Here is a 25,663-nt window from a genome sequence, read left to right as displayed (position 1 = left end):
AGCAATTTAGGAAGATATTGAATGAATGAACTGACTATCCAAGATTGTTTTGTATTTTGTGACATCCTCAAGATCTAGAGTGAATCATCACTGCAACATAGGATAATATCCCTTGACTAGAAAACCATATCTTATGTGTTACTTTCCTTTACTTTATGAGCACATGTGGCCTGACTTTAAGAGCAAATAAAAATCAGTTCAAAGCAATAAGACAAATACAAATCACTCCACACTGATGTTTAATTAACTTAAAGACAAAGGTCCTGTTGCATAGTGTTCTAACTTGTCACATCCTGTGTACAAGCCTGGATGAATCTGAGGTAGGCACTATGTAAATCATGTAGTCCTGGATAGTAAGTGGTATCGCTGGGTTCACTTTTCACTCTTTGTGAGCTCAAAAACCTGTTGGGCTGTAGCACTGTGTGAGTGTCCGTGTTGCAGATTTTCATTTGGGAACAGCTCCTAATTCTCAGACATGCCAAAACTCATCACATATTTGTAGCAAAGCTGGAGAAAGGAAAAAGCTAAAGGAAAGATACTAGCTTGCTTTGTCACGTAACCAGTCCCCAGAATCTTTTCATCAGAGGATACCAGAGGTAATATAAATCCAGTCACCAGAGGAGCAGTGATGAGTGTAACACATGACTTAGAGAGGATGAGTACGCTCTAAAATGAGTCCTCATTTCATAAGCTAAGATCTACTATAAATGCCATATATTTCGCGAGTCTAAATTTTTGCGAATCGGGAATTCCCGATGATTTTGCGAGTGGTTAAATTCGCGATCATGGAGTCTTGTAATGAACGAAAAAATGTACAAGCGTACGTCACATCCACATCGGGATCAGAGTCAATATTTTTGAGCGTCTTTAATTTCGCGAATAGCACCGACTCGCGAAATTCGCAAAAATAAAAACCTTGTGCAATATTCGGCGTATAAAGAATCTCTCCAAGAGATCCTACTGACATGGGAGATTTCAGTATTTTGGTCTCCTAGCAACTCATCTTGCTCCTCAATCACCACCCGCTGGAGATGCCTTGGAGTTGGACTTGCCATCTTTTTTCGTCTTCTGTGGTTTCTTAGACTTCTTGGGGAAGGCCACTTTGACGAGACAGAAGGCGGTGGGAAGACGATTCCCCATGAAGGGTGGATCAGTCATGTCATCAACCATGATCACATACTCACCTGAAAATAGCAATAAAACATTTGACAATGTTTGATATTTATGTATGTTTAATGTTGACAAGTTCTTCCACCCCCACTGAAGAAGAAAAAAAAAATGGTGTGTTAAAGGGGTGGTACAGTATTGGTGGAGATGAAAACTGGGTTTTAACTTTTTTTGCGAGATACCAAGAAAGTACTTATGAAATAGTAAGGAGCATACCATTTTAAGAGGAATTCAAAGTTTATTTGATGAAAATCGGGTTGGGAATAGCTGAAACATTCAAAAACAAAGTAACACAAAATGATCATAGTAAAAGGTGGGTCCCACACTTTATTGGGATCACTCTGTTTTGGATATCTCAGCCATTTTAAAACAATTTTCATCAAATAAACGTTAAAATCCTCATGGAATTACACGTTCTTTCATATTTCATATGAGGTTTCTCACTATCTCACCAAAAAATGATAAAAACCTGAAGTTAAGTCTCAACCAATATACGATCCCTTTAAAGCACTTTCAAGTAACAAGCAGGTGCTTAACAAGGCTAGATTCTTGTGACCATACAATCATGAATGTTAAACAAGAGAGTAGGCCGGAGAGTAAACACTGGTGCGACTATAAAACCTTGTGTGTATCAAGAATTTGCAGTAATAATATTTATTACTCCAATGAATAACACATCAACATTACATCAGTGTTGTGATTGCAACTTGGGCAAGGTAATGATGTCCTGTGCAAAATGTACAATCACGTTTTCATTTCTCTGTTGTCTGATCTGGGACTAACAAGGAACTGGATGAGATCAAAATTAAGATAATGTCAGCAAGAAAGCAAATAAGGACATTCCATTAAATATGGCCACACTCTATGATTGGTCAACAGTAAACTGGACATACTGACCTGGCCTGGAGTACCTGAGATCCCCGTAATACTTCTCACGCTTAGACTTGCTCAGCTTGAAGTCTTTCAGACTGGTGATTGACAGCTGGTCTGTTTTTAGAGTGATTTCATCTGAAGGAGAAATGACATGGTAGAGAGTGGTATAAACATTCATTCTGATTCAATGGAGGTCTCTATCATTAACCTTCTATACAAGGGATAAATCTTTACATATGTTGCTATTGCATTACTTTTAAAAGTATATCAAAATTGTTATTTCTACTTCTACTACCTTTTCACAACAATTAGCTATTTCATTCTTTGGAGGATGCTACTAAAACCAAACTTCAAGATACAAAAACAAATGGAATAAAGATCTTTTTTTTTCTTTTTTTTTTACGGGTGAAAAGATTCCCAAAGACTGATTTATGCTGCTACAAATTGCACATTTATATAATTTCTTGCCAATGGCCATACACACGACATCAATTGGCCTCTAAAATGTATTTTGGCTGCAGTATATAGTGAGCAATACCGAGATGATAAACTTTATTCCTCATTTTACTGTTTATCAATTTCCTATTTTCAAACTTAATCCGTTCCGAAAGGGAACCTGGTAGCCTGTGTATTAAGTCTATGGGTATTTCAGAATTCAGTATGGAACGGGTTTAAAAAAAATCTCAAATCTCTAATACATATTTTGGTTGTAAAAAGAAATCTACAAAATTATAGAAACCAGATAGAGTACATATGTGAGTGCTATTTGCTGGTAAAGTGAATAACACATTTAGTTTAAAAACTTGATAATGGCACTCAAATGCCAAGTTGTCAAGTGTTTCACCTTACCTACACACATAATTTTAGTCAGAGTAATGACTTCTGTATATCACTGCAATATGAAGTGGCACAAACTTGTATAACTGCAACACATGACTATTATACAAAGCATTATGTGACAATGTGTTTACTGTCAGTGTGTTAATATTAGGGTTACATGCCATGGTTGAAATCATAAATAATAACATCACATTATATGGTTATTCTTTGTCATTTAAAGGGTTACAGTAATGCTGCTGTGAAGAGTAATAGGTTATTGCATCAAATGCTAATACAACAATTTGAAGTTACAGACACAACATGGTGATAAATTGGAGTTTGTACATACAAAAATTGAACAAACACAAACTGAGACAAAATGAACTGACAAACAGCTTTGTAAATATGAAAAGCTTCACGTACATAAAAACACACATACAAACATCAATACTTCTACATGTAGAAATCCCACAGGACAATACAAACTGCGTGCACAAATTGTCAGGCTGTGAAAACAAACATATTTACACAAAAAAAAACAAAAACAAAAATATATGCACACTGAGCATACTATGAACTTCCAACAATCAACTATGGTATGCATAACAATGTCTGGAGGATATAAAGCTACTACATGTGCACACAAAAGAGACGAGAGCATGAATAAGTAAATGAATGCAATGTGTCCAGGCTTTCCATGCTGTATCTAGCTGGTAAAATTCACCCAAGAACATAGAAATGCAGAAGTATGATAATCCTTCTTACCAGTCTTTTCAGTGAATCCACACAACAAATTGACTACAAACTAAGACCTCAGGATGTACCAATATCACTGCAGGGTGATAAGTGAAGCATGACACTTGGCTAAACAGAGCAAGGTGAATTTTTATCTAGAAAATTGTAATCTAATGATAGGAATATGTATTAAACAGGCTTATCTCTTGGTTTTCACTCTTGACTCTACCTCAATGGAATATGAGAATATGGATGTGAAGAATAAAAGTTTTATATCATGATGAGCTCATGTCTATCTCTGGAAATATTTACCTTCCTCTTCTGGAATCTCACTAATAAACCTTAGAGCATTGGAGATACGCACTGCAGAATGCAGAAACATGCAGCCACATATTTGTTAGCACTGACTTTGTTGAAAACATGACAAAAGATTGAACAAGGCAGGTTAACATTGTCTGACATGGCTGGGTCTGCAAAGTTATGCTTTCTCACATATAAAATCAGTGTTCCCAGCATACAACAACAAGTTAGACTTTATAGACAAAACACAATATACAAACATAAACTCACAAATTGTACAATTTCTATCACATGCTACTAGTTTTAGTCTCATTTGATTAGTGCAGGTTACTGTTTGTGAAGCACTGATTGCATGCAATAGTCACTTAGCAACACAAAGTTACATAATAACACTGAGCATTGCATGTTATTTCTCTGTTGCTGTTTCATTCAAACAGACACACATACACAGACACACAATCAGACTAGTACCATCGCAACTCCAGAGTAGATGGTTCTTCCTCTATGCACCAGAGTACAAAACATCACTCTCATGCTAGGTAATGATCATTATTTCAACTAAAACAGACATGAAACGGGTATTTCCCCATTTCTACTCTGTCTGTTTCTCCCTACGTTAGCTGCATGTCAGTGATTTGGGTCAGACATGTTTAAATTCCAAGATGTATGAGAGCAATATTCAGGTTAGAAGTAATGTCATTTTACTCCAGAAATCTAAAAACTCTAGAATGCTAGAGATGTTCCAGCCACTCAAATTCACACAATTATCAACTAAAGATATACTCTGTTGCAGGGACCAGGATTGTTCAACTTTCATGTCTTAAAAGCAGAATGATGGTGCTTGACACAAATCTATGTATATTGTCAGCAAAGTGATATGTTGCACAGTGATTCACTAACGAAAACTAAAGTTACAACTTGCAGAAATATTTCTCCATTCTGAGAAATAATATTAACCTTTACACTGGTTTCAGCTTCTCTGTTCTGCTGCTCTTTCATGCACACATGCAAACACAGTCTCTAAATCTTGCTAAACTTGCAATAACTCAACTAAATAAAACGTACATCAGTTCTATGTGAAAAGCAAAGTAGAAAACATACATATACATGTATGCTATGTTAATAATGTTAGAGTCTATATAAACTAGAATTTTATCTAAATTATGTGGTTAAAAGATCTTACAGTAATTAAAATTTGATTTAAAATAAACTAGATGTGTGGCATGACTGTGTAGATGAGCAAACGTGTTGGTCAATTTACTGCATGAAACAGGAAGAGAAACAGAAAAATACTGCAGAGCAAATAAAAGAAAAGTGAAATAGAACAGTGCAAGTCTTTTCCCTACAAACTACTAGGAAAAATGTGACCAACTTTCTGACTGCACGAGGCTAACTCATCAAACCACGCTTGCATTGCTTACCGCGTGGTGAGAGCCATGGTTTGTATGAAAGCATCGGATAAAGTAAAGTCACACATACAATTGTTGGAGTCAAACATACAAGAAATTAAGCAAATTGATTAGTTTTAAGATTTGTGCTGCTTGCCTATGGCTGTGAACACAAGCAGTCAATATACTAATGTCTTATATTTGACCAGCTGCCCATTACGCTGATGTCATATATTGCCTGGATTGATTTGGGCTTGCTTTCATCATATGATTTGTATTGACATTCTATCCATCAAACACACACACACACACACACACACCCCTACACGCTTCACTGCGTCCACCTGTACGTATGCACCCGAGTGCCAAGGCATGTCATATGAAACGAATTTATTTGGGATAAATTCAGAAACTACCATCCTTTTCTGGATGTATATTATAACTAGAAATGTCGCTATGGCGACTGGTATGCCTCCGCCATAATGCATGATTCTCCTAATAGGTCTAGATAGTAAATGTACATGTGGACAATGTGTGATTACATTTTCACAAAACTGGCAAAATATTGAAATGACAAGTTTGTCACAAATGTGTTGAATGTTCACCTTCCTTGACCTTGGTTTAATTGGATGAATAGGAGAGCATGTATTTGGGGATTTAAGGACTTTAACTTGACTTTGACCCATTCATACATTTATGCATTGAGTAATTTTTATGGTACCGGTATGGAGAAAAAGTGCAATTTCTGTTCTGAATAGTAAATTGTTACCATGTTCATCTGGCCTTTGACCCTAAAATTCATAAGATAATCACTTTCAGGTAGAACATGCATAAATATGCAGTAAGTTTCACGATAAATTGAGCCACTTCTGAGATATGGAGGAAAAAGTTAGTTCAGCACTTTCACTTGATCTTTGACCTTTTGACCTTTGAGGCAAACCAAAAAAAAAAAAGAAAAAGAAAAACTCTCCAGAGAATTTCTATTAGGTTACACATGCATACACCAAGTGTAAAAAAAAAAAAATAATAATCCTGCTGGCATTGCATGAACATGAGGGAAATAGTAAAATTTTGAAGTGTTGCACTTGACCTCTGACCCCTGACCTTTGATACCATGAACCCTACATTCTCTAGATAACCACTGCCAGTCAGTACATGTATATACTATGTTCCATGAAGATACCTTAAACAATTTTCCAATTTACAGATAAAAAAAGAAGTTGTAATACTTTCACTCGACCTTTTGACCTTTGACCTTTGACCTCATGACCTAAACTTTCACCAGAGAATCTAAATTGGGTAATACATGTATACACTAAGTTTCAAAAAAATATCTTCAGGCATTGCATAGATATGGTGGAAATAGTGAAATTTTATGTATTTGACCTTGACCTTTTGACCTTTGACCTTGAGCACGTGCACCCAAAAGTTGATAGGCACAACTTCACCCCCTAATACACATACATGCCAAGTTTCATTAGGATACCTCAACAGCTTTTGATAGTTACCTTGTCCACAAAATTCATTACGGACGGACGGAAAGACGGACGGACGGACGGAAGGACGGACGGACGGACGGACGGACGGAAGGACGGACGGACGGACGGACGGACAACCCGAAAACATAATGCCTCCGGCACCACTTCGTGGCGGAGGCATAAAAACCTCACCATAGGGGAGATGGGGAATGGGAATGTTTTGTTGGTAGTCTATGGTAAGAACATCAACCGTTTCATCATTTCTTTGCTCTGTCGCTATCATGTCCCTTGTTAATGTTTGCTGTTAATGATTAATTCTTGGTAATAATACATCACTTTGTGCAAGTTGTCTGAAAACCATATGGGCCCACATCCAGATCTCACTGCAATGCAAATCATGACCCATTCATCGTGATATTACCTTTTATCACACATTTATGATCATTAGGTGATATACGGGGCGGGGGCGGTGTTGAAGGTGAGTATCAGTCTTGTTCATCAGTGGATGGTGGGGAAGGGCGGAGTACGAGATTGGGAGTGGGGGTGGGGAAGGAATGGTAATAGGGAAACTGCATTCTGAAGTCCTGCGCAAGTCATGCTTTGGTCATTTATGATTGGCCAGTGTATGGAAGAAAACACTCTTAGCTATCAGCACACTTGTTTTGTGGTTTCAATGGAACAAAATAATTTTTCAATCCAAAACTTACAGTAAATATGACATAGCAGATTTTATTCAATTTTTGTACGGTGTTGCTGTAATGCATAAAGATATGCTACACGTAGATGGCAATTTCTGTACCAGCAGCAGTCCATAGTTAGACCAAACATCTAAACCAAAGGCGACAATAAACTGACTTCAGGGGGGTGTTTCATCAACGTTTGTCGGCGCTGACAACTTGAATCACCATAGTAACAGTCAGTGACCAGAGCATCTCAGCCAATCAAAACAAAGGATTTTGCTGAAATTGGTCAGCGCCGACTAGTTGTCGGCGCTGACAAGCGTTGATGAAACACCCCCCAGCATTGAGGTCACAAGTACAGCTATTCCTGATGAGTTTATCAACCAGTAATTAGAAACAAAAACTGAAACCTAGTCAGCTGCTCTCTTCAATGAGCTCATTATGTCGTTAGCCATGAAGTGCTTGGCAATGTGTGAGGAAATAGGTCAACTCGTCGGGTGCCCGTGCATTGGCCGCTAACGCAATACAAATTGTATTGCGTTAGTGGCCAATGCACGGGCACCCGACGAACTGTTACTTGGCTTACACATCAACTCCAATAACAAGCCACTGAGCTACACCGCAAAGGCCTTTCAAACTTTATCACCATACACCAAGGCTTCATATGAGAACCTTGAACTAAATAGTCATATGCTGTTGGCGGATGAAAATAAGGACTTATGACGGTGACGACAATTGTACTTATATTTACCTTCAAGTTTAATTTCTAATTTTAATTGGTACAATGTAAATTTTTACAAAACCATGCATTGGTCCATATCTATTAGACTAAGTGTTTTAGATCACAGTTCTCAACAAACAAACAAACAAACAAACAAACAAACATACATACATACATACAAATAAACAAACAAACAAATAAACAAAACAAATTATCAAAAAAGAAACCTGCCCTAATTCAGGGCACTTTTCAGGATACTTTTCTGAGTCATGACAGATTAACCTTCTTGTCTGATAGATTATAGTTGGTAGCATGACAGAAAGAAAGGGCATTTGACTTTATACCCTAGTGTCATCCTGAATTGAATATTGAGATGTTGTTTAGCATTGAGAAAAATGTTGGCAGATTAAGAAAATGTGACCAGCTATTGGCTGATGATGCAAGTAACAGTCTTTTGTTTGCACAGCAAATTCACTCTTAAAATTCCTTCCCAGTGCTCTGTGACTGCACACAATGTCACACGGCTACAAAAAGTCTGGCGTGCAAGCCTACCTAGGCCCGGTGTTTGTGTCTGGCGGTCAACACTGGACGAGGGAGAGGGGGAGCGGAATTTGACGCTCCGTGAGGGGGAAGATTGACGAGTTTTGCCTGCACTAGGAGCAGGGGAGGGGGAAAAGAGGTGACCACTAGGCGTGGGTGAAGCTAAAGGGAAAGTAACATCAAACTGACAAAGTGAATGACAAACTAAATAAGCAAAGACATGCAAAAGCATAAAGAATCAACGTAGGGAAAAACTGGTGGATGTGAAAAGCAAAGTATCATCATGTGCCACTGCAGGTACAACATAGGTCTAAACTGATGTCTTAAATCTCATTTGTGCTGACAGAAACTGCTGTGCAAGTCTACAGAAAACATTTTAAAGATAATGGCAAAAAAAAAAAATCCCCAAAAAACTGATTGAATATGATCATCACCACAGGACTTAAACCAGTACCTATTCACTTTGTTATTGCAAAGGAAATTTCTTTATAACTATCTGAGTGACTTTGTTTTGTGTAAGTTTATTTAGTTATATTAGCCAGAGGTAGCAACCTTGTATTATGTGTTCACTCTTGCACACATTTACAAGAGATGAAATGAAAATTATGAATCATTATTTTTTCTTTTAATTACTGATTATGAATCGCAGTCAAATTACATCTTTTCATGGATAGTTTAACTTTAGTTAAGGCAAATGTTGGATGACACTTTTAGATATTTACTGAAGTTAGCAAGAATAATTGTGACAACAAATTTGCAGTAGCTGAAAATCTACTTATATTTGTTTTTAATAAAAACTAATTTAAAGTAAAGTATGTATTTCATATAAGCCCTAGAAGGATTTGATCTAAAGGTAGAAATTGAAGTTTTAATCTATGTATGCCTTGATGCTGTGGGAACAAACAGACATAATAAATCAGGACTAAACTGCTGGGAAACTCCCAGTTCTTCATACATCATGACAACAAATCATGTTCCCGGTTCTAGCATCACTTTGATTCAAACACTTTCCTATTATCTCCCTCTTCTATTTAAACTGTGCCACCAATATCGTAATTCTCCTTTGAAATAAAAATCATAAATCTACCATTGTACTGCAGATAACGGCAACAAGGTGGAGGTTGATATTTGGCAACATGATCAGAAGTTTATGACGTTATCGTAAACATGAAATGTGGATTAAAATTTGCAAATAGATTGAGATGAATAATGGCGTAAGACATCACTGCCATGCACTGACTAACAGCAAACACTGCCAGGTCAATAGTTGTTATTTGCCATACCACACATGTGTACAATGCAAACAAATCATGCAGTCTGTGTTAGGGGCGGGGGCACCTGGGCATGGCAAGATGCAACATATCTCCTCTAGTTCTTTTCTCTCTATACATAGGCTGCATTCAACCAGCATGATGCAAGCTTTCATTGGATATGGCTGGTACAAGGACACACTGTACTTGACAGCCAATAACATGACTTGTAGACAGTGTATAATTGGTAATTGCATTTTTTTTCCCTTTCTTTTTGCAACAGGACACATATCATGAAGACATACACATTGTACATATAGTAACTGTGAATGGGAACCTAACAGCACGACTAAGACATGTGATAGCACATAAATAATTCAATGGTTTGACTTAATTGTGTGCATGCATGCCCTAATCCCTTTCATGCAAAATAATATTTGTTGCCCGATATTGAGTTCTGGTTGCCCAAGACAAGTGATCTTGTGGGTTTGTAGCAACATGTGCCCCCTATACCCGAACCCCCTCCCCTCCACCCCCCCCCCCCCCCAATTCCCCAGTTAAAGCATCAGCACATAGGGTTTGTCAAGTGGTCACAAGCAATATTACCTGTATTTCCTTCACTTTTGATAAATTGGACAATCTTCATACATGACATCAAAATAGTTAAGGGATAAACACAACATAGTGACACCAATATGTCACTTCCACTGCATTTCAGCCATTACTCTTTGCTCTTTACTTTGAAGCTATGATATTAGACAAAACTAAATGAAATGCCATGCAAAGGGGAGCCTTCAGCATGAAATGATGCTATTCAAAAAGAAATAAAGATCAGATGTCAGAAATAGTAACTTGTGGGTCCTATGATAGTACTATCATATCTGCAAATCATGGTAACTTGTGGTGTATTGCATCATCACAGAAATTCAAGCAAGCGTAATGCCCCTGTTGTGCGAGGATTCTTACTCAATTATTCTTATTCTTACACAAGTTTTAAATATTTGGTATCAGTTTGATCTTTCTGCCCCTTTAACTTTGTTGAGACATACATGTAAGAGTCATTGGGTCATGGTCTGGGGGGAGAAATCACGTACGATCTCTAACAACAACATCAACCTAAGGAGAAATAAGCATTGGAAAATAAATAAAATGATAAAAGAAGAAACTAACGGTTGAGATTGAAAAGACAATACTAGACTGACTTCACGGAATAAATGACATTCTGTCTTCAAACAAGTGATATAGAGTCTAAAGCTAGGAAAAAAATGATAACATATTAAGTCGTTTAGAATTGATAATAGCATATGTAAATATGAATAAGAATAAACACACACACACAAAAAAAAACTCCTGTAAACATCAATGTAAAAGAATATGTTCTCTTTTCCAAGGGTCATGCTCATTCTTTCACAGAAGGATCGTGTATGCTCCATTGTAATATGTAAATTATAGATTTGCAACTTACAGAAACAACATGGGACAAAGAAAAGATTGTGACTTTCATGGTAATTACACCACATAATCCCATGCACAAAGTGAAAGAGGCCAGGCAGGGTAGAGCAGAAAGAATACAGCTAGCTTTTCACCGATCAGTTAGTCAAAATCCTCACGCCCAACATCATGAGTTTCCTACACAGAGGTAAATATGACCCATGCAAGTGAAAAACAGAGAAATGAATGAGAAATCACGTGATGTGATGTTAGGAGTGCTGAGTTGAATGCAGTCACCTGTGTTCTTGTTGAGTTTAGCTCCAAGTCTCAGCTGGCCAGCCAGGCCTGCCGTCTTGGAGTTCTTGGCTTTCTTCTGAGCCTCCTCCTCCAACATGACATCAAGGACGGAAAAGGGTTGGTATCCAAGGGGGGCGGGGGGTAGGGCTAAATCCTTCAGGGGAGGAAAACAAAATGAAGGGAGTAGAGTGAAGGAAAGAAGGTAGAGAAGACATTACAATGAGCCCACAATGTCCACTGCTGATTTGCTCTGACTTTTCAACCACAAGACAGGATAACATTGCATGGCTGCTGAAGAGAGGCTTGCTGCTCACTGCCGAAGTTCCACATTTTGATCCTAGCACCTTACATGGCCAGTAAGGGGAGGGGGAGAAAGTTATGGATCAAACATATAGCAACAAACTGGCTACGTTCATTCGACTGACCAAACCAAGTACCTCAGTGGTGTTTACAGATTACAGTAGCTTACACATACGCATTATTAGCTTTTTCTCTGGTGTGGCACGATGTATCTGCTTGATGCTGTACTACTAAGCCAAGACTGAAGGGTCAGTTATGTGCATCTCTTACAGGCTCATAAATCTTGATGACCTTGGGTCTACATTTTCACCCTGTTCTCTGCTTCTGTTGAGGAGGAAACCTGTAAAGACCAAGTTATGGCCCTCAGATACATCCATCCTTCATTTGTCTTGATCTGTGGGAAAGAGATGACTCCCATTACAGCCAAGGAAGGCATGCACACATTCTACCATTAACAGGATCCTCTTAAAGCTAATCATGGACTTCTCTTAAGGACTGAAGTATTGGATTTGACCTGCCGAAGGGTAAAGGCTGTCCTTCCCTGCAAACAAATGGAGCAATACTCAGTTATCAAAACAAATGGCTTCTAACAGACAGCCTCCTACCTAATCCTTGATGGAACCAGCACTTCCCCCGACAGCCTACATGAAGAATCAAAACAAATATTTGCACATTTTAGTGATTAAAAAATGAATAGTAGTAACATAAAGAGTAAGAACCTAAACCATTTAGTAATTCAAAATCAAAGGCAGCTTTTAACATTCTTGAGACGATGATGTAAACAGGCAGTTCTCTGTCAGAAAGAAATGTATTAGAAATATCAGAAACATTTCAACAATGACTTCAGTGAGGGACTTTGAAAGCTTTACGCAGACACAAGTCGAGCACCTACATTTCAGACTCCCCAGGAATGAGACGTGGCAAAGCGAAATCCATGACAATGAAGTATTCCTGCACAGCATCTCCACATCATCTCCACATCTGACCTAAGGGCAACAGAAAGCTGAGCTTATTACACATGGAGACACAAGCCCTGCTTTTGTGTCTTTCTGCATTCTGCAATCAAAAAACAAAACAAAACAAAAAAACTTAAAAAGATTGAATTCTTCCTCTCCTCAAACCCCATATAATTTCATCAACAAATACCCAAGCAGGGTTTTAAACACACTTACAGCATGTTCTGATGTCTAGTCTTCCTTTAAATAAGAAAGTGTATGCTAGATTTGTCTTCATAACATCACAAGAATAAAACCCTTCAAATGTTCAATACTGGAAACAGATAAGATGTCCCACCTAGCTCACAAAAAACTGGAATTTTGAAAATGCAATGACACAAGACCAGATATTAACATGTGATAGTGCTGAGGCTTCTATTCTTGTGGCCTTGTACATGAATCCATTTTGTAACTCACATAATTTGAAGCTGCCTCTGTGGTTGACAGCTTCCAATAACTTTCTCTTTATATGGACAAAGGAACAAAATATTGTTTGCACAAATCACAGCATACAGTTCTCTCTTTTTCTTCATTTTCTTTTATGAACAACTGAACTCTGGTAAGAGTACTAGCAGAAATAGTTCTGCTACCTCACACTTTTTCCCCCTAAAATTAAATGAATGACAAGGCGTAGAACTGATGATAAACACTTTTTTGAATACCCCTGTGCCCAGTCTCTATTGTGCTAGGATTCAGGAGGTAAGCTTGCTGCTGCTCAAGGAACCATCCCTAACAGCCACTGGGTACACAAGGCACTGTGTGGCTTCTAAAACACTACAATGGATTCTTTGGATCAATATTGTTTGAGAATACAATGTGATGGGATGAGCCTAGATCTAGAGGTTTGAAAAGCGGTTGTTTGGAGCAAAGGCTTAAGCAAGAGATGTTATCAGCACTCTAATACTGTTTTGTACTCTACAGCAATAACACTAAAGCGCATTCTTTTCTCTCTATCATGCAAAGCAACGCAATGTACATGACATTTTTTCAAAGCACATCATAAATGGCAGCCATTTTTTTTTGCACATAACCTGCATGCGGTAATAGAGAAGGCCTTATGAGCAAAGCCACACATTTTTCATTAACAATTGCTAAACAATCATGTCAAAACAAAAACAGCATGAGTACTAAAATATAACAAGCAGAGCTGTTCAAAGCAAAGATAACCTTCATGAAATCATGCCTCAATTTAAAACAAAACACAGATGATAGCAACTTCTTACATGCATCGCTTTCTAAAAAAAATGCAAACATTTAATAAAACAATGAATGTAGCAATGTGAAGCATCTATTCAACAAAAATAACTCAACAATTTGTAAAATAATTCCATCAACATGCAAGCTACTGTACAGCACTGTTGGTGTGTGACTTCAAACTGAAAGGCAAACAAACAGGAATGCTAAACAAGACATGAAATCAAAATACGTTTGACAAATATGAATAAACCAACATCAACAAACAAAGAGAAAATCATACACTAAGACCAACACAAGTGAGAGAGAATGCTGCAATGATTGGGCAGGCAAAGCAGGGGTAGGTTAGCTACCTGATGTCGGGTCTACTTCACCTTCAGAGACTTTGGTCAGGGAGGGACGCTGGCGAGCCTGCTTCGACTTTTTCCTTGCCTCCTCAAGCTCAGCAAGGACAAATGGCAAATAGGAAGGAGAGACTCCTGGTAGAAAGATATTCTTTGTTTGTTTGTTTGTTGGTGGATTGGTTGGTTGATGGGAGGAATAGGGGGCAGTGGTGAAGGGTAAGAGAAAATGTTTGTCAAAATCAACTGAAATATGAAGAGAGCAAGTCACACTGTATAAATGCGCATCAACACAGACACATAGAATAAGTTATAGGAATACAATATCATTCTATAGTGATTTGTCTGAATCTAGCATAAATTACATTCAGTAACTTTCTGTTATACATAAAAACTTATCTGAATCAACACTTCCTGAATATGTCACTAGCGGCACTTGCATGCTCTCACACCTACTTCTGTTCCTTTTCAGAACTTCTTTTTGTTTGTTTTTTAATTTTCTTTCTTTGAAAAATACATTGACGTTACTGTACAACTCTTTCATATTGCACTTTCATTTGAAATAATACCTCGTTACCTATTTGTAAAATATTTTGGGACATAAGATGCATAAAATGGTCATGGTGGAACATTTGATTTGAATCTTCAATGCATCCAGTTTATTAAAAAAAAAAAGTACCTTTCATTTTGTTTTATTTTGTGGTTTTTTTTTCTTCAATTAAAGGTAATCAAGTGAGTATATAATCACAATACTGGACAGACACATTTGGGTTTCAGTAGGCTAGTAAGGAGGGAAGCAGTTCCCTGTCCCTCTGGATCTGATTGATCCCCCTAACTCACCAGAAATTCAGCTTTGCCCTTCTCTACAGTCTGATTACTGACAGGGGGAGGTAGAGGAGACTCGGAGATATCTTCTGCCGGTATCCCTTCACTAGGCGTTATCGTCGTTTCCTGAGCTGCAAGGCCAAGCACAGAACAGAGTTGCACACACATCGGTATGACTCTATTTTCCCACTTAAACCCATGGGTGCCAGTACAATGAAAAATGATAATGAATGGCATAGTGCATTGCTGTTATTATGAACATGGTTATAACAAAACACCTTTGTCACAACAAAGTAAAAATTCGGGTCCCAAAATTATTGTCTATGCATCTTTATATACGGCAATATTTTGTTATAACAGAATTTGGACACGGCAAAAAGTCCTGAAAACTTCGTTATAACAAGAATCGTCTGAATTCTAAACTGATGCTACCATACTGCCTCTCTCCTTCCACTTTGTTCTACCTTTCAATATGACTATTGATACTAACAGCAAATTTGTGCATAATTTCCACTCATGAACAGTTGATAAACCACCGACCCTTCCTTCTCTGGCTGTAAGTGAATCATATGAACCATCCTTTTTGGTGACAACAATACTGAGAGCAGTGACAATTCGACAAGCTAGCAATAACACAATCCTGTCTTCTTAAACACTTGCTACCTTTTGCAGTTATCTGGAAGCATGGAAGCTTACATTAATCAGCTTTGGTCCCAGAGTAAAATGTGGAACAAATCATGGTATTTTCTCTTATTGTTTAACAATGTTTAGGCAGTATTCCAGCTGCCTCAAAACAAAAGGCCATGACTACGAGTAAATGTTCTACTCTTGTCACAAGTTGAATGCAGTAATTTCAGAATGAATTCTGGGTACACAAAAATGAGGGTTAAGAATACAAGAGTGATGCTCAAAAAAATGATCCTGAAGCCTAATGGCATGTTTACATGGAGTATGGTACAGGCAATGGGTCGAGTTTTTGCTATGGTACGCCAAAATGAACCATGTCTGGTTCTGTTAATAAAAGAATCAGTAATTCGGAACAAAATCACTCAAAATGTTATTATGTCAAAATTAAGAGCAACAATATCAACAGTAGAAGATTAAATTTGTAACAAAATTATTAGCAGGGAAGTGATAATGTAACAGAACCAAACATGGTTCCTTTTAGCGCACCATAGCAAAAACCCTGCTCCGTGACCCGTGCCAGATTTGGTGTAAACGCAGCTTGAAACTTGGGTTTAGTGAGGCAATACCTGTACTCGGGATGGGTTCACTGGCTGCTAGAGTCTCAGCTCCTCCCTCTGGCCCCTTACCCTCACCCTCTGGTTCACCCTCCAGCGTGATGCTGACATTGTCTGCTGTGAAGCCTTCTGTGGTAACGGTCAGAGCATCAGTGGCAGCCGTGGATGGTTTGACTAGTCCATCCAAGTCTAGCTTCTCCTTGATGTTGTCATAGTCGGTCAGTGGGTAGCTGACCACATCATAGCCACTGGACAGAAAACAGCAAAGGGACTCAAAATAGTAAGTTTGTAATGTACACTTTTTCTCCAATATCAATTTAATCTATAGAACTTTCTCTCTTTTTATTGCATGATTTCTGATGCCTATGTCATATATATTTTAAGTCACACAAGACCTTTTATGTGTGTGCATGCATTCTCTTTCTAGACTGACTTGGTTTGGTGATAATGCTTGGAAGAGAATGTCTTTATGACAGTCAGCGTTCGAAAAAGAAGAATATGAGAAGACCACGGACTATCAATCATGAGTTCTTTGGTGAGAGTCCCCTGACTACAGTGGTTGTGCCCCTAAGCAAGGCACTTTAGTCTCATTGCCTAGTTTCCAGAGGGGACTTAAAGGCCTCCATCCTGTGGTTTGTTGCCTGAAAGTATTCAGTGCTTCCATAACCATTACATAAAACAAATCTAAATTTAAAATCAAAACAAACTCTATATGCCACAAAAGGAACCATGTCCTACATTGTAGCCCTGTTTTAGGCATGTATCAGTTGATCAGAAAGGGATAAAACCTACAAAATTCAATGTAAACACTTAAACTTGCAAATAAATACTGCTGACATGATGTCTGCTTCATCATAGCTCCTGGATAGGATTTAGGCTTGACTGGCAAGTACAACGTATGTATTTTGTGATAGGAGTGGTCTATTTCATAGGCACTGTATCAAACAATTCCCTGAGGTAGATATCAATCAGTCATGATTTTCTCACTATGGTGTTGGGATGGGTGTCTCCTCTAGGTCCTCTATCAGGTCAAAGAGAGGCATCCCCTGGGAAGGAACCATGTGCTTGAAGCCAGCTGAGATTCTTAGCTGTCGGTTCTGCTCGGCATCAACGACGTTTCCCTCGGCAGTCCTGATCTCTACTTCGATGGTGAACGGCTGTCCCTGCTGTAGCTCCAGCACAGTCTCACCTAGAATGACGATCTCAGTTGCCTCCTCTGGAGAGGACAAAGGATAAAACAAACACAACGACAAGAGTGGGGATAATTATGAATGGAAGAAGAAGAGGAAGACGAAAAAGAAGTGGAAGCAGAAGTACATTGTAGAAGTAGAAGAAGAAGAAAAGGAAAAGAGGAAGAGGAAAATGGAGAAAGAAAGAAAGAAGAAGAAAAATGTATACAGTAAGAGGAATTGAAAGATAAAGGGGGAAAAGATGAGATGAAGTGGTGCAGTAAGAGAAGATGAAAAAGAAAAAGGAAGAGGAAGGTGAAGAAGTATTGATAAAAAAAAATACACATGAGAGAGTAAGAAGGGAGAAGAGAAAGGAGATTATCGCATATCATCACACACTTTCAGGAGCACACTTGCTAAATCCAACCACAATTATGTTCCACTTCATATCATACACGAATTTCAGTATCTGGGCTGAGAGATGCGTGGTGAGGCAAAGTTCCTTGCCCAAGTATGCAGGTGTTATGGCAGGCTTGAACCCAAATTCTTCCCTTTCAAAGAGCAGTGCACATAACACTGCACCACACCCTTCAATACAAAACATTATATCTACAAGTGTACAGCTACATACATTTGTACATGTCTGATATGATTACAGAACTCATTCACCATTTAATATGTAAAGATGACTCAGAGTAATAATACCCACAGAGACATCTAACAACTAAAAATTGAGTATTTGGTACATTTACTAACAACATAATTATATGCAAATTTCTCTGTTAGATGATGTTGGTATGTGTAGATTCACAGGGGCATTTTGAGTATCGTAATCCCCCCTGAGAAGCCAAGTATTATGTTCAAGGTCTTTGTCTCTATGAAGCAGAAGAACCTATACTGCTAGAGAACAAATCAATGGTTTTGTTCCTCTGAAGACTTGATAACTTGTAAGTCTACTTCGCACTGCCAGGGGGTATTATATCTAGGCATTTACTTTGGTCTATCATATAAAACTACTTACGTTCCGGCCTGCCATTAATCCACATGCCTTCATAGACCATCCCTGAACAGTGAATCATGGTCCCTTGGCCATTGTACATGTCATTTCTCCACTGGCCCTGAGGGGGAAACAAGATGTATTATCAGCGTAGAGAAACTAAGTTATGAACAGTTAGTGTGAGATTATGGCTTTTTGATGAAGTACAATGAGAGACAGTCTATGACCAATCAAATACATTGGCAGATGTGTGATCCAATGGATTCTGGGGTTTGACACACTAAAAAGAATGTCATACTCTACAAGCTGTAAGTCACAAAAATGAAGACAGCAAGATTATAGACACAACATAAATTGCTGATTACCATACAGACTAAGCCTCATTGCAGCTTTAAAGTAAAAATTGTATTTTGAGAGAAATTCTCTAATCTGAGCTCTGAATGATTAATCACGCAATAAAGCTAACATCATAACAAGTAAGTTCTTAGCAAGTTTGGAGAAACTGCAAACACAGAAACAACAAAATATTGTCAAAGCACATCTACTCCACACTTAATAATATGGATGTAGAGATGTAAGACAAGGTACTGTGACTGATATTGTTTGTTTACAAACCTACATAATGAGCGATGAAAATATTGGGCTTTATACGTAATACCTGCTGATTTTGTAAATGGCCATGTGTGTTTTATGCCATTTTTTATATAAAAAAAAAAAACGAACAAAAAAGATATGCTCTGGGGATTTTACAAACTACTGTATACATTCATTTTCATCACTGAGCTCCACTTATTTCACTCATTCTGTACTAACATATTCATACAGCACATCCTTTATAGTACACCACTTGATATTGTGTCTGCTGCTATTTTTTTTTTTTCATTCAGTTAAAAAGCATTTCTAAATACAAACATATTGATCTAATAATTAAAAAAAAAGGAAAAACTTATTTCTTGTGTGTAGTAAAATATAAGGTTGGACACAATAAATGTAAAACAGTGCTGCAATACTCTTAAATACAGTCACCACAACCTGCCTTGGTTTCCATGTCCACTTCATCCTCCTTTTATGTTTAGTCACCAACTAACCCATCTTCAGTAACTAACAAGAACATCCTACTTCCTGTGTTAACACATGCACTTCTGTCAACCAATGACTCATGGTCATAAAGTGACCACTGGACTTGCAGAGTCACAAGGTTCTTTTGTTCTTTTAAGATGCTGCTAGGGGTAGTAAAACACTACACTTCAATGAATAACTTGCATGCTGGACACTAGAGATAAGTCAAACATGTTCTATTCTCTGCACTAGTCCTTGTATTCCCAATCCCTCAACACTACACAAAACTGTGTTGTTGTTGTTATTCTAAAGATCGAAAGAAGAGAGAGAGAGAGAAATGGGGCCCTATACTAATAATTTGCCCCAGACAGCACTTATAACATAAAACAAACATTATAGATCTTAAAGAGATATAAACAAGAATATTAAATGCGTACCAAATCTCCTCGAGGGAGCTCATATCGTCTCCACGAGGGAGCTCATATTGTCTCCACAAAGGAGCTCATAAAGTCTCCACGAGGGAGCTCTCCACGAGGAGTCTCCACGAGGTAGCACAAAACTGTGCTACTAATGTGTCACGTGGGGTGGAAGTAGATGATTTGACTTACATCATATATCGTGCCATCTGTACACCTCAACTCTCCACTGCCTTGCCTCTTGTCATTGACCCAATCACCAACATACTGATCTTTATTTCTGTGTGCAAAATACGTAATATACAGACAGAGGGAGGAAGATAAATTGTAGAATATCAATATAAGACCAACCTTTAATAGATTATTTGAATACACTGCTAGTGCATGACATATTGCCTGAGACACAGACAACTGTAACTATAGTCTGAAGAGGGAAGAACTTTTTGATGCAACATAATACAGGCCAAGGCAGTCTATAAACAATTCATTAAAAAACTGCCACAAAAGTAAAAAGAAGAGTGTGTTACGAAGCATTGCTTTAAAGGACAAGTCCACCTTTATAGACATGTGGATTGAGTGAATGCAGCAATATAAGTAGAACACATCAGCGACAGTTTGAGGAAAATCGGACAATCCGTTCAAAAGTTATGAATTTTTGCAGTTTCTGCTCAGTCACTACTGGATGAGAAGACTGCTACAGCTTGTGATGTGACATGTGTACAACGATATAAAGAAAATAAAAATAAAAATCAACATATTTTTACTTTTCTCGGATAATAAAAGAATACTTGATTTCCCTCTTTCAGAAGGCATGGGGAATAATATTACCTTCAACATCGGTCAGTGACAATTCGAGAAAATGTGCACTTTTTTCAAAAAGTAAAATTTTGTGAAATTCTCTTTATGCCTGTGACTGTCTTGTACTGACTTTAGATATTTAACGTTTACAATAAGAAATACACTGCCAGTAAGATTGGAAACGAGGAACTCACAGATACATTTGAGATCCCTCCCCATGACGCTGGTTGTTGTGGAAGGCACCTTCATATCTTGACCCATCTGGCATCTTGTACACACCATTGCCTGGTGGAAATGACGAGACAAAGTCATATAACAAGTCATTAAGAAAGCTGGCCATATATTAGATAGTTTGATCACGGAGGGTTCGCAATATTAGGCACATGCTTGCATGCAAGCAGATACCACATGGCACATACTTCATTTCATGTTGTAGAAAAGTTTATCTATGAGAATTAGAAGTGAGATCATCCTTTAGGGACAACTTAATTAACATACACTACCAACAATTCACACAGTATAGATACCAGAGGTCACTCATTTGTTCTATTGTTTGTTATGTACATTACTTGACCTGTTGTTGCTGATGTGTTTGTTTACAAGAAATCAGGTTGTGTAAATTGCAGAGCAACCTAATAACTACTCAGATTTTTCTTTGACCATCATAATGTATGAGATCGCTTAATCCACTAATAACAGAACTTCATAAATACCTGATCACTTGCACTTTAAACAAATAACAAAATAATATTCCTTTTTGATGTTACTAATAGTATCAAATGGACTGCACAACAGCATTAGAGATCAACCATAATCCTGAATGCTGAATTCTAATTGGTTGAAGACAAAACTTTGACTTGGAAGTCTACAACTAAACATAACCACATGTGCTTTAAAAATGGACCGTCATCTAGCACATTTTTTTTTTGACTTATGGAGGCTGTATTTCAATGGTGATTACTGAGAGATATGAAATGCCAAATAAGTAAATCAATCAGTACCTTGCCTACGGTTGTTCTGCCATTCCCCTTCGTACACTGCTCCTGTACCATACGTCATGACCCCATGGCCGTTCAACTCTCCATTGTAAAACTGGCCTGAGTAGGTGTTCCCTGTGGCGGCCCATTTCCTAAAGCCATGGCCCTCAATTTCTCCATTGATGAATTCACCCTCATAGTAGCTGCCATCTGCCATCAGCAGCTTGCCGTGCCCTGTCAATAAAGCAGGACAAATGTTGAGCAATAGCAGATGTATTACACAACAAAGGGTGATCATGTGGTCAAAAGTAGTGACTCGAGTATAAGGCTTGCTGAAATGAAATGTGCATCAAGTGTACTACTGTGGTATACTTTCTTAACTAGTCTTCCCAAAACATATTTCTTTTGATATAGCATTATTCTGGGTAATATTTATACAGCACACACTATCTTGAATAAAATTGCTTTCGCACAGTTAGCAACATTTCATATAAGAACCCAACATACATACTGCCACAAAGATGTCATGTCCATATGTGCTCTACCACTTTGGTCTTATTTTTCAGTCTGAAAATCTTTGTAAAGCAGTTCTCACACAAATCTTTTATAATGTACCTACTGTTAGGTACAGCTAACTGAACACATCTAATAAATGTTTTATGTCTAAAAAATTTACTTGAAAATTACCAATATTGTACCTGGATATACAATTGTAGACTAACCTTGTCTCAACAGATTTATGACATTGCCATGAATTCTTGTCATCAATCACACATGGAACCAGAGGCCTAATTAGATTACATGACTAGACTAATATTCCACATTAAATAACTCCAGAGAATTGTAATACTTATGTTAATTAATGTAAAGAAAATCAGATAAAATATATGAAATTCATATTTTCAGAGTAACTGGAAGGTAGCATGGTTGTAATGATATATATTCTTTTTGTTTTCTTTTTTTAGCAGTACTAGTGAATGAGAGAGTGACATTTTTAATGCAGTTCTGAAATTCTAATTCCCTTCAAAAACAATCAAAATATACTTGAAGTAAATACTTCCCAGGTCTTTTGGGAAGTTTTGTGTGTGTGGAAGAGATTCCTCATATTATAAACAAGTGGTAGTAGTGTTTTGTCAATTGTGCTTGATGTCAAAAGTAACCACTGCTCTACAAGGTTTCGATTTTTTTTTCTTTTCTGAAACTAAAATGTTTATTTCTTATTCTATGTTAGATTTAGTCAAATGTGTTAATTTTTTTTGCAGAAATATCACTTTTGTTTAGTTTTGAGGATAACTTCTGACGTCTGACATATCCCTGGAAACGTAGAGGACAAATATTACATCTTGTGTGATAAAATCTCTCCAATAGTAGGCCTCCAGGTCTAATTACATAATGTACAGGTTTGTGCTGGGTACAAAGAGAAATTATTACAACAGTAAGAATATTTCTATTACTTCCTTGTCATTATTCCTTTCTTACCATGTTTCTTTCCTTCTTTCCATTCCCCTTCATACTTGAAAAACTTGTTGCAATACTTGTACACTCCATAACCTGTAAGAACAAGAAACAAGTAAATAGAACACCAAAAAGAACAAAACAACATCTGTTTTGACAGAAGAGTCAAGTCATCACTTCCTTCCATGCTCCATGAAATATACAAATGAGTGAGGGTTACTTGCAGACCCATTCCCAAATTCAGGTATGGTCTATCACATTTCAACTTAACATTTAAAAGTCTAACGCACGCCGCCCATAATCGACCATAACTCCCTCCAAAATTTGAATGCCTGCTGCATGTAGAAAGTCAGAAACTGTCAATAATTTGCGTAACGTTTGTCAACATGGTCAAACCTTGGGCTTGGTGCGGGTGCCGATGCAATACATACAAATGTAGGTGTCTAAAGCTCTTGAATTGAATTGATGAGGTTTATCGCTACTGAAATTGGCAGCCCAGAGGCTGAAGTACATTCAGCCCAGGCAGAGATTTTTCAGTCTGGCTGAATTAAGGACATTTTTAGTAGTCTACTTTTCACTCGACATAGACAAGGGTCATACACATCGTGATAAAGCATGATAGTGACAGGTGCATAGCCATAGGTGCATGAACATGTGCTGAAGACAGTGGCAACTAGATTCTATACCAAGTTACCGTAGTAGTAGAAGTGTAGTTATGGGTAAACTCGGCATAGTGGGTAAACTCGGCCCCCAGCGCGCACGTTACAACTAATAAATGCGCGCCGAGTTTACCCATCATAACTACGGTAAATGGAAATGCCACAAAGCATTAAGCAGTAATAAGAGTAAGAAAATTATGTGTCAAAGACCATGCATGGCATGACAACTTTCTTGAGACTAACAATCATTGTCATTGCATGTCTAACGTTAACTGTAACCCCGGCGCGGGGCGCTATTATTGGGGTCGCTGCTGCGGTTAGTCCAACTGCTAAACTAAACTTTAAAGAAAGCTTTATTAATTTAATAATAATATAACTGTACAACAATCAACACATGTTGTGACGGAGAATTGGAGAACGGCCCATCCTCATTCATTGATCAGCCCTGCTCACAAGGCCAACAAAGGCGCAGGTGCTAAGTGGTCCGTGGACTGGACCGGTCGACCGTGGGACCCTTCTTTGGGACTTCGGACATTCAGCTTCGCTTCGCCTTCGGCGCAGTGTCTGTAGACTTGCGTGAGCAAGGAGACCAGCCTGCTGTTGCATACCTGTGCGGGCGGGCACGGGGATGCAGAACAGTCTTCTCGGTCAGCACTGCACTGCAGCAACTCACAGTGCCCCGACGACCGACCGGTGCGACGGGCGACGGACGATGAAACGAAGGCTTAAAAACTTGGATGCAAGGTGTATGTTATAATGAAACTTTAAAAAAATCAACGTGTTTACCATACCATTATAACAGGCTCCTTCTCCCGTGTGGTTAGTGTTATCATTATCACTCACCATGTCTTAACTGGTCTCTTGTTTCTCCGATGTATCGCAATCCTTTGGTCGACACGGACGCCATATTCCGGAGTGCGCAAATTGTCTCATTGCATAGCGAGACAAAACTCTTCACTGATTGGTTTATACTTCGTATCGGTAGTGGAATCTGTCCAATCGTGTGAAGTGTAATTGAAGAATTGCCGTCCCTGACAACGACCTAGTTGTGGTATGAGTCTTCTGTAGTCCAAGGTGCATCTTGGTAGAATGTCCTTGCGTGGTTGGTGGACATCAAAGAGATTTTTCTCCTCCACTGGGGAAAATCTCTTTGGTGGACATGGAGGTTCGACCAGTTCGTTCGGGTTTTCCTCTTCCCCTCCCTACTAAAATGGTAGAGCTAGACCTATTCCAGGTCAAAACAGCAGTTGCGACTCCTTGCGAAGAGTTATTTCACCTCAACATCTCCATGTCAGGGGCGGATCCAGGAATGCTGATATTTCTGGTGCCACTTCCGGGTTTCATTTCTTTTTTTTCCTTTTTATTTATTTTGTTTTAAACGAAATATAAAGGGGGGGGGGGGCGTGCGCCGCTTGCGCCCCCTTCTGGATTCGCCACTGCATGTTATGTGGGTGCCGAGCACATTGCTTCAATGGAGTTGGTGACCGCAAAAAGAATAATCAGACCCCCTACACAGAAAGTAAATATATTAATTGTAACCGTAAGTGATGGTTTTAAA

General features: G+C 38.2%; 1 protein-coding gene across 1 annotated transcript; it reads right to left on the bottom strand.

Annotated features, from left to right (window-relative positions):
• Window positions 1–997: 997 nt before the first annotated feature.
• Window positions 998–25,012, bottom strand: LOC139735986 (MORN repeat-containing protein 1-like). Its single transcript, XM_071646739.1, has 13 exons — window positions 24,949–25,012; window positions 23,471–23,542; window positions 22,016–22,225; window positions 21,209–21,299; window positions 20,409–20,496; window positions 18,766–18,862; window positions 17,563–17,791; window positions 16,588–16,823; window positions 15,350–15,465; window positions 11,680–11,833; window positions 8,714–8,863; window positions 2,065–2,175; window positions 998–1,184 (listed from the first exon to the last, which is right to left on the bottom strand). The coding sequence occupies exons 1-13, from the start codon at window positions 25,010–25,012 to the stop codon at window positions 1,012–1,014; spliced, it is 1,791 nt and encodes a 596-aa protein (XP_071502840.1). The 3' UTR covers window positions 998–1,011.
• Between the last annotated feature and the right edge of the window lie 651 nt (window positions 25,013–25,663).

The sequence above is a fragment of the Diadema antillarum genome, unplaced genomic scaffold (genome assembly GCF_040938485.1).
Source record: "Diadema antillarum isolate AM-2024a unplaced genomic scaffold, OU_Dant_1.0 seq00000616_RagTag, whole genome shotgun sequence".
Lineage (NCBI taxonomy): Eukaryota > Metazoa > Echinodermata > Echinoidea > Diadematoida > Diadematidae > Diadema > Diadema antillarum.
Note: the sequence above shows the minus strand (reverse complement) of the source record. Positions and strands in the feature narration are given on the sequence as shown.

Excerpts from the sequence above, each read along its gene's own strand:
- LOC139735986 (XM_071646739.1), bottom strand. The coding sequence starts at position 25,012 with ATGGCGTCCGTGTCGACCAAAGGATTGCGATACATCGGAGAAACAAGA. Across the intron at positions 20,497-21,208 it reads GAGGGATCTCAAATGTATCT|AAATAAAGATCAGTATGTTG; the intron begins GTGAGTTCCTCG and ends TTTTGCACACAG. Across the intron at positions 18,863-20,408 it reads CAGATGGCACGATATATGAT|GGCCAGTGGAGAAATGACAT; the intron begins GTAAGTCAAATC and ends TTTCCCCCTCAG.